At 47.5% G+C, this 12928-nt stretch overlaps 1 protein-coding gene across 5 annotated transcripts in view; it reads right to left on the reverse strand.

Moving 5' to 3' along the window:
- ARHGEF12 (Rho guanine nucleotide exchange factor 12) overlaps nt 1-12928 on the reverse strand; it is a 428628-nt gene that overhangs the window by 259433 nt on the left and 156267 nt on the right. For all 5 annotated transcript variants that reach the window (XM_077457372.1, XM_077457369.1, XM_077457370.1 and 2 more), the window contains one exon: nt 6942-7031. In XM_077457372.1, the coding sequence (XP_077313498.1) occupies nt 6942-7031 (90 nt within the window). The remainder of the gene's footprint in view (nt 1-6941; nt 7032-12928) is intronic.

The raw sequence follows: 12928 nt of genomic DNA on the forward strand, positions 1-12928 counted from the left end.
GGCCGTGTTCTTTTTTTGTCCTCCTCCGTAGGACCAGACGTATGGTCTTTCTACCTGAAGATTGCTCCCACACGGTTCCATCATTGGTTTGGCCGAAAAGCGACTGTGGACGAAGTTGTCGCATATCTCCGTTAAGCCCTAGCTACTAGCGGGGTATGGAGTGGGCAGTTGGATATAAGCGCTGGAGGAAAGCCAGGAGCCTAGCCACTGGCAGGCAGGCTGCGCATTTGGTCGGATAGCCCAGCTAAATAGCAGGTGACCTATTGTGCCCTAAGAAGTCCGGTATGTATTGTGCTTACCTTCGGCCTGGAGACGTTCGTGTGGGAGCGGTAAGATTGTTCCTCTTTTTTCATGGCAGCAGTTTGTGTTTGTTCTTTGCCTTCTTCCCTTCTTTTCTGTTCGTTTTTTCCTGTGTATAGGTATATGGTTTAGACATTGCGGTCGGATTAGCCTGCGTTCCAGCCGTCGCTCACTTCCTGGTTTTCGTTAATACGTTCGTTCTGCGCATGCGCGAGTACGACTCAGGATCGAGGCTTGGTTCGCGCATGCGCGATAGCGGCAAAGTGACGCTATTCGCGCATGCGCGGTAGCGGCGCACGGGACGCGGTGATGACGTCATTAAGGCGCCTTATTTAAACATGGGATATAGCCTGCATGCCTTGGGAATGCTTGCAGGTTATTTCGTGACTTCCCCTTGTCCAGGTTCTCTGCTGTGGAGGTAGGTGGCCTTCTGGGAAGATGGGGGTGGGCATGTGTGTGTGTTTATAGCATCCTCAGCCTTACTTATATGTCTTTGCAGCAGTTATGGAGACCCTTAGAGATACGGATTCACCTCCGCCTGTATGTGGCCAGCCCTCTCATAATAGGTACTGTCTGGGGGGGAAGTAAGGGGGGGGGAGGGGTCCGGTATTAGTCAGTCTGTTATCTTTCCTTATCTGTATGTCTCTTCTATCTCTGTCTTAGCCCATCTAGATCAGAACAGCAACGCAGCTCAACGCACAGAGGAAGCGATTCTTCTAAATCTTACCACCGGCACTCATATTCCAAGTCTAAGCATCACGGCTCACCCTCTAGATCTGGGCGCCGTAGCGAGGATCGATCTCGCTCCTCCAGGGCTCATTCCAGCCACTCAGTTATCAACTCTTGCTGGGGATGCAGATCACAAGTTCCCATTGGAAAATCCCTGTGTGACCTCTGCTTTTCCAAAGCCTCTAGTGAGAGAGGGAGTACGGACCAGCAACTAAGATCCCTTGTGGAAAAAGTGGTGAAGGAGTCCCTCAAGGGGATCAGGGCCAATCAGACCCCTGTGCCTCAATCAGAGTCACCTCAGTCACCAGTCAGGGAGTCGCATGCTCAAGAGCTCTGGGAATCCTCTTTAACCAGCCATCATTCAGCTGCTGCTTCAGACAGTGAATCTGAGGAAGATAGTCCCTGTGTGGGTTTTGATTTTGCTTTACTTTCCCCCTTGGTGAAGGCCATCAGAGAGGCTTTGAACTGGGAAGATGAGGTGGCTAATCCTTCCAAGCAAAGGAAGTATTTTAAGCAACTTAAAAGGGAGCGTCTTAACTTTCCATTTCTGTCTGAACTTGGTGAGGTCATCACGGATGAATGGAGTAAAGTGGAGAAAAAGAATAGTATGCTCTCAAAAGTCCTAAGGTTATATCCCTTTAAGGAGGATGAGGTCAAGCATCTGGAATCGGCTCCTCTTGTGGATGCAGCGGTGATGAGACTAGTAAAACACGTGACCCTTCCTTTGGAGGATACAGTTTCATTTAAGGATGCTTTAGATAGACGGATTGATTCCGATTTAAAGAGAGTCTACCTCACTGCCGGTATGGCATGCAAGCCAGCATTGGCTTTAGCGGCAATGTCCAAAGCCATGGAAGTCTGGACGGACGGTGTGGATGATACCCTCAGAAACATTTCGGAGGAAGTCGCTAAAAGTTCTCCTATTCAGGAGTTACGGCTTGCTTCGGCTTTTCTGGGGGAGGCTTCGATTGACATCATCCGCCTAGTGTCCCGGGTTATGCTTTCGGCTGTAACCGCAAAGCGGGCCCTATGGCTCCGTCCCTGGCTGGCTGATCCAGCTTCAAAACAGGTGTGGTGCCGTATCCCTTTTGAAGGTTCTTCCCTTTTTGGGAATAAATTGGATAGCGCCATATCCCGGGCCACTGGTGGTAAATCGGGGTTTCTTCCTCAGGACAGGCGTCTAAAAAGCCAGAAGAGATTTTTTCCTAAAAAACAGTATCAGGAGCAAGCCAGGGAGGCCCGTAGCTATAGACCGGGTCGGGAATATTCTAGATCATGGAAATCAAGGCAGTCATCCTTCAAGAAATCTGCCAAGAGCAGTGCGACAGGAGAGAGGGAACCAACCAAATCTTTTTGAGATTGGGCCCGCTCAGATAGGCCAGGTGGGGGCTCGTCTTCTACATTTTCGGCATGTCTGGGCGGCCTCAATCAAGGACTTCTGGACCGTCAGAACGGTCTCTTCAGGCCATTCTTGGACCTTCAGCAGGTCCCCAAGACTAAAGTTTGTTCCCACCTCCCTTCCAGCCTCAGAAGAAAAAAGGCAGATCTTGTTGGCCTACGTGAAATCTTTATTGGCTCAAGGCGCTGCCGTACCCGTGCCAGACGATCAACGAGGGAGAGGAATTTATTCTCCTCTTTTTATGGTCCAAAAGAAAAACGGTTCTTGGAGACCAGTCATAGACCTTACACATCTGAATCATTTTATCAGAAAGGAAAGGTTCAAGATGGAAACCTTGTCGACAATACAACAGTCAGTCCAGTCAGGCGACTGGATGATTTCAATAGATCTAAAGGACGCGTACTTTCATGTCCCTGTGGCAGAAGATTTTCAGCAGTTTCTGCGATTTTCAGTAGGAAAACTACATCTCCAGTTCGTTTGTCTCCCGTTCGGACTTTCAACATCCCCCGAGTGTTTTCAAAAGTGTTGTTGGCCGTAGTGGCTCTATTGAGAACCAAGGGAATTCGTCTTCACCACTATTTAGACGATCTTCTGCTGCTAGCCCAGGACAGAGACCGTCTGTTAGTGCACAAGGAGCAGGTCATCTCCACTCTTCAAGAATTCGGTTGGATCCTGAATCTAGAAAAGAGTCAGTTAATTCCTTCCCAGTCTCTGGTATTCCTAGGCGCACTCTTCAACACAGTGAGGGGTACCATCTCCTTACCCGAGGAGAAAGTAGTGGTAATTCGGGACAGAATCCGTCCGGCCCTCTCAGCCTCCCATCTTCCGGCTCTTCAGTGCTTGAGAATTATTGGCACCATGGTGGCAACGATTCCGATGGTGAAGTGGGCCCAATGGAAGATGAGACCGTTTCAAAAAGGTTTTCTTCACCAATGGCTAGGCGACAAGACTCAACCTATCCGGATCACATCTTCAATGAGAATCTCTCTGCCCTGGTGGCTTCAGAAGGTGAACCTATTCAATTGTCATTCCATTCTCCCCATCTCGTGGATAACAATAACTTCGGATGCCAGCAACAGGGGCTGGGGCGCCCACTGTTTGTCGGAAGTAGCACAAGGCACCTGGGACTTCCCTTCCAGGGGGACGGTGTCGAATATTCTAGAATTGAGGGCAGCCTTTCAGGCACTCCTGGCCTTTCGTCATCTGGTCTCAGGAACCTCGGTCCTACTCAGACTAGACAACACAACAGCAGTGGCATATATAAGGAGACAAGGAGGTACTCGGAGTCTCTCCCTTCTTCAGGAGGTAGAGCCAATCATGTCTTGGGCTCAGAAGAACCTGGTCAACATTACAGCAACTTATGTTCCAGGAACACAGAATGTCCAGGCGGACTTTCTGTCTCGAGTCAGTCTGGACAACAACGAATGGTCCCTTCACGTAGAAGTTTTCAGGTGGATTCTAACATTGTGGTTCGTCCCAGAGGTCGACCTATTTGCCTCCCCTTGCAACAAGAAACTGGCAAGATACTATTCCAGGTTTCGGGATCCTCAGGCCTACGGAGTGGATGCTCTGACGGATCGATGGTGGTTCAACAAAGCCTACGCCTTTCCTCCAACTCCTATTATTCTACAGTTCCTGCGGAGACTCAAATCAGAAGCAGTAGAGGTGATAGCTGTAATACCTTATTGGCCCAACAGGCCATGGTTTCCGCTTCTAATGCTCCTCAGTGTCAGGGATCCGATTCCCTTACCTCTCAGATCCGATCTTCTGTCCCAGGGCTCGAAGCTCCATCCCTGCCCGGCCCATCTATGTCTGAGGGTCTGGTTTTTGAGAGGGGAAGGTTAGAGGCTCTGGGTTGTCCAAAGGAGGCCATCCCTACTCTCATGAGTGCTAGAAGGAAAAGTACCAACCAGGTGTATGAGAGGATTTGGTCTAGATTCACAAATCACTTATCTTCCAGGTCTTGCTCCGATGGTAATTTGACGGTTCAGGATGTTCTGAGTTTCTTACAGTCCGGACTAGACATTCCCCTATCTGTCAGCGCTCTTCGTGTGCAAGTCTCGGCAATTTCAGCCTTTTCTGGAATATCTTGGGCTAAACATCCTTTGGTTCAGCAATTTTTTAAAGGAGCAATTAGACTTAGACCACAGAGGAAACCCAGATTCCCCAAGTGGGATTTACCCTTAGTTCTCGACTTTTTCTCTCAACTGGACAGATCACTTTCAGTCAAAGAATTGTCCCTAATGACATCTTTTTTGGTAGCCATATCCTCAGCGAAGGGAGTCTCTGAGATTCAGTCTTTAGGATCAAAGGAACCTTTCCTCACATTCTTCCCTGACAGAGTGGTCCTAGTGCCAATGCTGGGTTCAAACCCAAAGGTTACCTCGGTCTTCCACGAAAATCAGGACATTACTCTTCCTACCTTTAATTCTGCTGGGAGTCAGGATCTTCATCCTCTCGACATGGGAATTATTCTGAAACGGTACCTGGAGGCGACAGCTTCTTTCCGGCAATCGGATTACCTTTTTGTTCTTTTTCATGGCAAAAACAAAGGCCTTAGGGCTTCGGTCAGATCCATCTCCATGTGGGTGGTTCAGGCGATCCAGTGGGCTTATAAAGAGAAGGGCTTGGCTCCTCCTGAGGCGGTTACGGCACATTCCACGAGAAGTCTCTCTACTTCTTGGGCAGCTTCACGTCATGTGGCTCCTGAGGTTATCTGCAAGGCTGCCTCTTGGTCGTCCATTCATACATTTATGGCTCACTATTGTGTCGAACCTGCCAGTTTATCTTCTGTTGATTTTGGTTTAAAGGTGCTGTCAGTGGACAGTGTTAAATAAATCTTGGTTCAGCATTTTTGCCCACCCGAGTGTGTTTGGCGAGTTATTTCCCACACGTTGCTGCCATGGAGTCTGTCAGGAAAACGGAAAATTCCTATCAAAATACTTACCGTAATTTTCCTTTCCTGATGGACTCCATGGCAGCAGGAGTTCCCTCCCAAAATGGCTGGAGTAGGCTAGTTATCGAACACGGCCATGGGCAGGGAGCAAAGATTTATGGGAGTAGTGTCCTATAGGGTAGTGGAGGCGGGACTTAACCCACACGTTGCTGCCATGGAGTCCATCAGGAAAGGAAAATTACGGTAAGTATTTTGATAGGAATTTTCCGTTTTTCTTCCAATGCTTTTGAGGCCTAGTGAAGAGGACAGAACAAACCAAACACACCCACTAACATGCAAAAGCAAAACTGAAATCTTTTTCTTGCTACAATGGCAGCACAGCACCTCCTAAAGGAAGAAACGCATACTGTTCTTGCATTGGAGGGTTCAGTTTGTTGCCTAGGATTTGCTTGTCCTCACTCAGTGCACAGAAATTAGAATGATCTGATATCATACATTTTTTCTTAGGAATGATTTACAAATTATCTGAACACCATCAAATTCATCATGTTAAAATAAAATATTCGATTTTTTTATTCTTTTTAAAAAAAAAATCCAATTTTTGGGGGAAAAACAAAAACAAAAAAGCCTTCAGGGAAAAAAAAAAAAACCACGAAAAAAAAAAATTCAGAACTTTTCAGTTTTTTTTCCGTGCCTTCACATCTCTAGGCCTGATTGGTGGAGTTCTGCAGACATGGTTGTTCTTCTGGAAGGTTCTCCTCTCTTCACAGAAAAACGCCCTGTCAGAATGACCACCGGGTCCATGGTCACCCCCCTATGGCCTTGATTGCTCAGTTTGGCTGGGCACCTTGCTCTAGAAAGTGTCCGGGTGGTTCCAAACATTTTTACCCTTCCCCAGATCTGTGCCTCAATACAATCCTGTCTCAGAGGTCTACAGATAATTCCTTGGACTTCATGGTTTCTGCTCTGAATGCACTGTTAACTGTGGGACTTTATATAGACAGGTGTGCCCCTTTCCAAATCATGTCCAATACATTTTACCACAGGTGGAATCCAATCAAATTGTAGAAACATCTCAAGGATGATCAGTGGAAACAGAATGCACCCGAGCTCAATTTGGAGTGTCATCGCAAAGGCTGTGAATACTTATGTAAATGTTAGTTTTTTTTATTTTTAATAAATTTGCTAAGATTTCATACAAACTTCTTTCATGTTATCATTATGGGGTATTGTTTATATAATTTTGAGGAAAATAATGAATTTAATACATTTTGAGGAAAAGAATGAATTTAATACATTTTGGAATAAGGTTGTAACATAACAAAATGTGAAAAAAGTGAAGTGCTGTGAATACTTTCTCGATACACTGTAATTGAAGCATAAAGCTCCTCTGTACTGTTGGTTTTTCTCATTTATTCTTAACTACATGGGATCGTTCAACAAAGCCACTGCTTTTGTTGCCTGACAATGCCATAACCTCTTTATCCATGTGCTAATTAGATATAATGTTCTGCGAAAGCAAGCTATAAATGGTAAACAGGCATTGGTATATGCAATGCCTTAAAATGAATATTTGCTAAAGCATGGATATAGACACAAACTAGTAACTATACTTACGCCCATAGCATTACTGCTTGGACATGATCCATCCCCAATGATATAATCAGAAGGTTCTTGGTCATAGCAATCTGCATCAAGTTCATTTATCTGTTAGGAAAAAAAAAAAAACAGTCAACAGTTATAATGCAAGCATACCTAAATAGGAAGAAAATACACACCACGCACACCAGGCCAGCTTCATACCAACGCACTGCAGCAGGACTGATTTATGCTGAATAGCACTATAAGGTTTTACACTGGTGCGACATGACAGTCATCCTACTTTGGATCCGATTTTGTCCTGCGACCGGAAGTCAGAGACGAGTCCGACTTCAATGAACGGGGATCAAACTTGGATACCTGCCAATCCCAGACACTGTGTTTGGTATGAATCTTGAGGAGGAACTCCACACCAAATTTTAAAACACAAAACCGGCATGGGTTCCCCCTCCAAGAGCATACTAGGCCCTTAGCCGAGCATGCAGCCCGGCCGGTCAGTAAAGGGGGTGTGGACGAGCGAGCCCCTGCCCCCGAGCCATACCAGGCCGCATGCCCTCAACATGGGGGGTGGGTGCTTTGGGGCAAGGGGACGCCCTACGACCCCCCCACCCCAAAGCACCTTGTCCCCATGTTGATGAGGACAAGGGACTCTTCACGACAAACCTGACCATTGGTTGTCGGGTCTGTGGGCGGGGGGCTTACCGGAATCCGGGAGCCCCTTTAATAAGTGGGCGCCCAGATCCCGGCCCCCTACCCTATGTTAATGAGTATGAGGTACATCGTACCCCTACCCACTCACCTGGGGGGAAAAAAGGTCTCTTCCTACTTCTCCGGCCTCTTCTCCCGGACTCCGGTGTCTTCTGCCAGGCTCCTACGCTATCTTGCGCTCTTTTGCCCACTCTTTTGCTAGCGTTGGCCCGGTTTTCTGTCGTTTTCCGATGTTGACACTCGCCCCTGCTCTCTCCCGCTGTAATGTCGCGTGCGTGGTGCACAACAAATTATATAGGCATGGGGTGTAGTCATCAGATTTCATCTGGTGGCCCTTCCCCTTATGACGTCACCACCTGGAGCATGATTGGGCTGTGAAGTCATAAGGGGCAGGGTCACCAGGTATCATCATCCAATGACCATGCCACATGCCTATAAAGTCGTTGCGCACCGCGCACATGGCATTACAAATTTGTCAAAATAGGTGGGATAAGGAAGATCCTTACCAGAATGTGCCAGCTTGTGAGTACCAATAGGGTTAAAGCCACCTCCACAGCTACCCCAGAAGGATGCTTAATTTTTAAGGTTTCCCACACCACAGTAATAAGTGCAGACAGCCATGGCAAAATAATCATCCTCGTCATCAGAAGGATCAGGGGCCGCATCCCATGATTCCGCAGGAAAATTGAGACTCACTGCGACTGAACCAAACTCCTGCTCTGAATCATACGAGGGGGATGGGGCGAGTGGGGGGGGGGGGGGGTCCTTACTTGCCTTTTGACCAAATGACTCATGGACCACCAAAAATGCACCCAAGGGAATAGACGACCTGGACAGTCCTGGCACCTTGATGAGAGTGTCTGGGGGAGATGAGTGCTCCTTAGATTCCATGTGTAGGCATACCTCTCCAGAGCAGGAACCACCAGGACCAACATCCACAAATAGGCAGATAAAAACCACCCCTTAGAGGCTGCGGCAGAGAGGGAGACCTCAGTAGGACTCACCACCAAACCAAGGTCAACGAGAGCAGTGCGGTGTACAGCCATAGCAAAGAAGGCCTCCTATAAGTGCTGAGTTGGTCCAAGCCAAAAAGAAACCTGACCCCTACATCACATGCCCAGTGCTAGGGCCGCAAAAATGGCCACTGTTACACAGCTATACAAACATGGCTGCACCTCCCTACCAGCCACTTCCCCCACTTGGTCAGGGAAATGTCCAAGTCTGCCCAGGGGCCTGCGAGAGCCCTGCTCACCCAGGGCAGGACACCAGGCAGGTGGGAAAGCAGTGAGAGGACTGGGCCCAGCAACCCAAGTCTAGAGAGGGGGAGAAGCCGCAAAGCCAACCGCCCCAGGAAGCACCCACAGCCCATCATAATGCCTGAGGAAGGGGGGAGAATTTACCTACCGATCCAGTGGAGATAGCTAGTAACACTTTTGAGACAGAACCACCTCCCACCAACATAGAATGTTTTAATGCCAAACGTGAGCACATGGATTAATGCCCATGCAAACTGTTGCTTTTTTACTGCAGAAAAAAAAAAAAAAAACATCAAAAGCATACAATGTGCATGAGGCCTACACTGCTATCTAATGCCTTTATGTTATAAAGAACCACAGATTGGGTGCAAAGTAGGGCCAAAACAACTAATCGATTATGAAATTAATCGATTACTATTTTCAGAATCGATTAATTGGCCAGTAACATAATGGAGTTAAAAAAACTAAAATTAGCCCTCTATAGTGCAAAAAGAGCAAATAATCGGTACTGTAAATATTATTTTCACTGTTGCACAGTAAAAAAAAAAATGAACTCCTTACAGTTGCGATTATTTGCTTTTTTTTTTGTACTAGGAAGGGCCAATTTATTTTTAACCACATTATGTTACTAAACGTCTTAGATCTGCTTTCCACCTGTGTTTTTTTATGCTTTTTGCAGAAACGCACTACAGTTCATTTAACATTCACATCTATGCTTTTTTCAGATGCTGGAAAGGGTCCAGGACATTTTTCAACGCAAAACGGTGCTTGTTTGGCTCAATATACTTCAATGGAGAAGCTGCAGAAAAGCATGTAGTGCATTTTTGCAGAAATTCGTGTTTTTTAAATCATCCCAACAACAAATTGGCCCAAAAAAAAAAGCAAATGCAAATCGCAGCCAAATCATGTGCGCAAAAAATCAACATGCACAGCAAAAAGCACTGCATAAATTGATCAAAAGCAAACTGCATAGGTGTGCTTGCCATACAGATCAATTTTCAGACAAGAATTATTTATGTGAAAGATCTTTGTAAATTCGCTGAATGAAAGAATCTAATAACCAATTAATCTAAACAATAATTGGCCAATCGATTATGAAAATTATCATTAGTTGCAGCCCTAGTGCAAAGTAAATCCCACTCTATCCACCACAGGGTCATCGCATCCATTTGGCAAAACTAGAGGTCGACCGATATGGGTTTTAATCTGGCCGATGCCGATATTTAGAAATCGGGGCAGCCGATGGCCGATATGATGCCAATTTTTGCGACCGATTTCTTTTTTTTCCCCCTTCATTTCATTAAATCTAACAGTTAAATAATAAAGGGGGGATACAGAAAATTGCTTAAATTAACAAAATGTTAAGATAGATAGGGGGTAGAGAGGTGGCCGTGAAGGAGGGGGGGGCACAGAGAGGTGGCCGTGAAGGAGGGGGGGGCACACAGAGAGGTGGCCGTGAAGGAGGGGGGGGCACACAGAGAGGTGGCCGTGAAGGAGGGGGGGGGGCACACAGAGAGGTGGCCGTGAAGGAGGGGGGGGCACACAGAGAGGTGGCCGTGAAGGAGGGGGTTACACAGAGAGGTGGCCGTGAAGGAGGGGGGTACACAGAGAGGTGGCCGTGAAGGAGGGGGGTACACAGAGAGGTGGCCGTGAAGGAGGGGGGTACACAGAGAGGTGGCCGTGAAGGAGGGGGGTACACAGAGAGGTGGCCGTGAAGGAGGGGGGTACACAGAGAGGTGGCCGTGAAGGAGGGGGGTACACAGAGAGGTGGCCGTGAAGGAGGGGGGTACACAGAGAGGTGGCCGTGAAGGAGGGGGGTACACAGAGAGGTGGCCGTGAAGGAGGGGGGTACACAGAGAGGTGTCCGTGGAGGAGGGGGGTACACAGAGAGGTGTCCGTGGAGGAGGGGGGTACACAGAGAGGTGTCCGTGGAGGAGGGGGGTACACAGAGAGGTGTCCGTGGAGGAGGGGGGTACACAGAGAGGTGTCCGTGGAGGAGGGGGGTACACAGAGAGGTGTCCGTGGAGGAGGGGGGTACACAGAGAGGTGTCCGTGGAGGAGGGGGGTACACAGAGAGGTGTCCGTGGAGGAGGGGGGTACACAGCGAGGTGGCAGCGGAGGAGGGGGGTACACAGAGAGGTGTCCTTGGAGGAGGGGGGTACACAGCGAGGTGGCAGCGGAGGAGGGGGGTACACAGAGAGGTGGCCGCGGAGGAGGGGGGGTGAACAGCGAGGTGGCCGCGGAGGAGGGGGGTACACAGCGAGGTGGCCGCGGAGCAGGGGGGGTACACAGCGAGGTGGCCGTGGAGGAGGGGGGGTACACAGCGAGGTGGCCGTGGAGGAGGGGGGTACACAGCGAGGTGGTTGTGGAGGGGGGGGTACACAGCGAGGTGGCTGTGGAGGGGGGGGGTACACAGCGAGGTGGCTGTGGAGGAGGGGGGTACACAGCGAGGTGGCTGTGGAGGAGGGGGGTACACATAGAGGTGGCTGTGGAGAAGGGGGTGTACAGAGAGGTGGCTGTGGAGGAGGGGGTGTACAGAGAGGTGGCTGTGGAGGAGGGGGTGTACAGAGGGGTGTACACACACACACACACACACACACTATGCCAGTATAAAAGTTTTGGCTTCAGTAACATGTTTTAAAAAAGCATTACTATAAAGGGAAAAAAAAAAAAAAAAAAAGAGAGAAGAAGGAAGAAGAAGGAAGAAGAAGGAAGAAGGAGGAAGAAGGAGGAAGAAGGAGGAAGAAGGAGGAAGAAGGAGGAAGAAGGAGGAAGAAGGAGGAAGAAGGAGGAAGAAGGAGGAAGAAGGAGGAAGAAGGAGGAAGAAGGAGGAGTTAGAAGAAGATGGAGGAAGAAGGAGGAGGAAGAAGACCTGCTTTCCACATGACTTGCAATAACCACGTAGAGGTCCCATGAGAGTTATACTGAGTGCCTGCAATGACTGGAAATTGCCTCACACAATTTCAACCTTGCTAAAAAAAAATCACTGTAAGTGGTTGCAGATGGTTTCATTTTCTTTGGATTAAAAGGAACATGTATTTACTGCACTGATGTTGGATTACAGCATATCTCAGCAGTGTAAACATTTAGCTGCCTATAGAACACCAATACCCACAATCTTTCATACTTCCACTGTTGACAGACTTTGATATGGTTCAAGGAAACACAGCAGATTGACCTCCTCCGGTCATATGACGCTGTTCTCCCTCCGCAAATGTTCACTGCTGTGGAATGCAAAGACCATGACGCAGGACACCGCTGTTATGCATCTTGCTTGTTTATAATTAAAATTTAAAATGCAGGCACAGCGTTAAGGGTTTAAAGAAATGTCCTGCATTTTGCAGAGTAAAAACAACGCTAATAAATATAACTAATTTGAGGCCAAGGTCCTTGTTTTCCGAAGGGTCTTAACGTTGATTTTGATTTGAATTGCTTTATTAGTGATAGATTTTAGATTTATATCTCCTGTAGTTTAGAACACATTTTAAATAACTTTGTTCCTTATTTTTATTATTTTTATATTTATTTTAATTTTATTTTATTTTTTCACATTCATTTATTACATTTTTATATTTGGTGGTTCATTATTATTGCATAGATTTGTAAAGATGGCTGTGGTGTGGTATATTGTGGGTAGGCTCCAGTTTGTATTCAATTTGTGGCAGTATGTATGAGGCAACTTACGCACGTCCCCAGCAAATTTTTTGTGACCCCTTCCTGTACACACTATATCCGGTCGGGTAGCATGATTGATTGCTGACAAGCTGTTCACGTGTATACTAGTTGAAGGGGAGTATGTAGATCGGTGCAGTGACAATGTAGCTCCACCCCTTACTGAGGAAGTCAACGGCCTGATGACACGTGTCTAGAGGGCAGAGCTTAGGCACTGATGTCACACTGCGGCAATAATCCAAAAATTGGATGTTTGCAATGCCTTGCAGTTTGCGCAAGCAGATTGTGCTTCACTTGTAAGTGTATCCATTACCTTTATAAAATTTAATTATTGGAAATGGAGAGCACTAGGTGTTACTTTTCTTTTAC

Source organism: Lithobates pipiens, unplaced genomic scaffold (assembly GCF_037356315.1).
Source record: "Lithobates pipiens isolate NorthernLeopardFrog02 unplaced genomic scaffold, aLitPip1_a1.2 Scaffold_27, whole genome shotgun sequence".
Taxonomy (NCBI): Eukaryota; Metazoa; Chordata; class Amphibia; order Anura; family Ranidae; genus Lithobates; species Lithobates pipiens.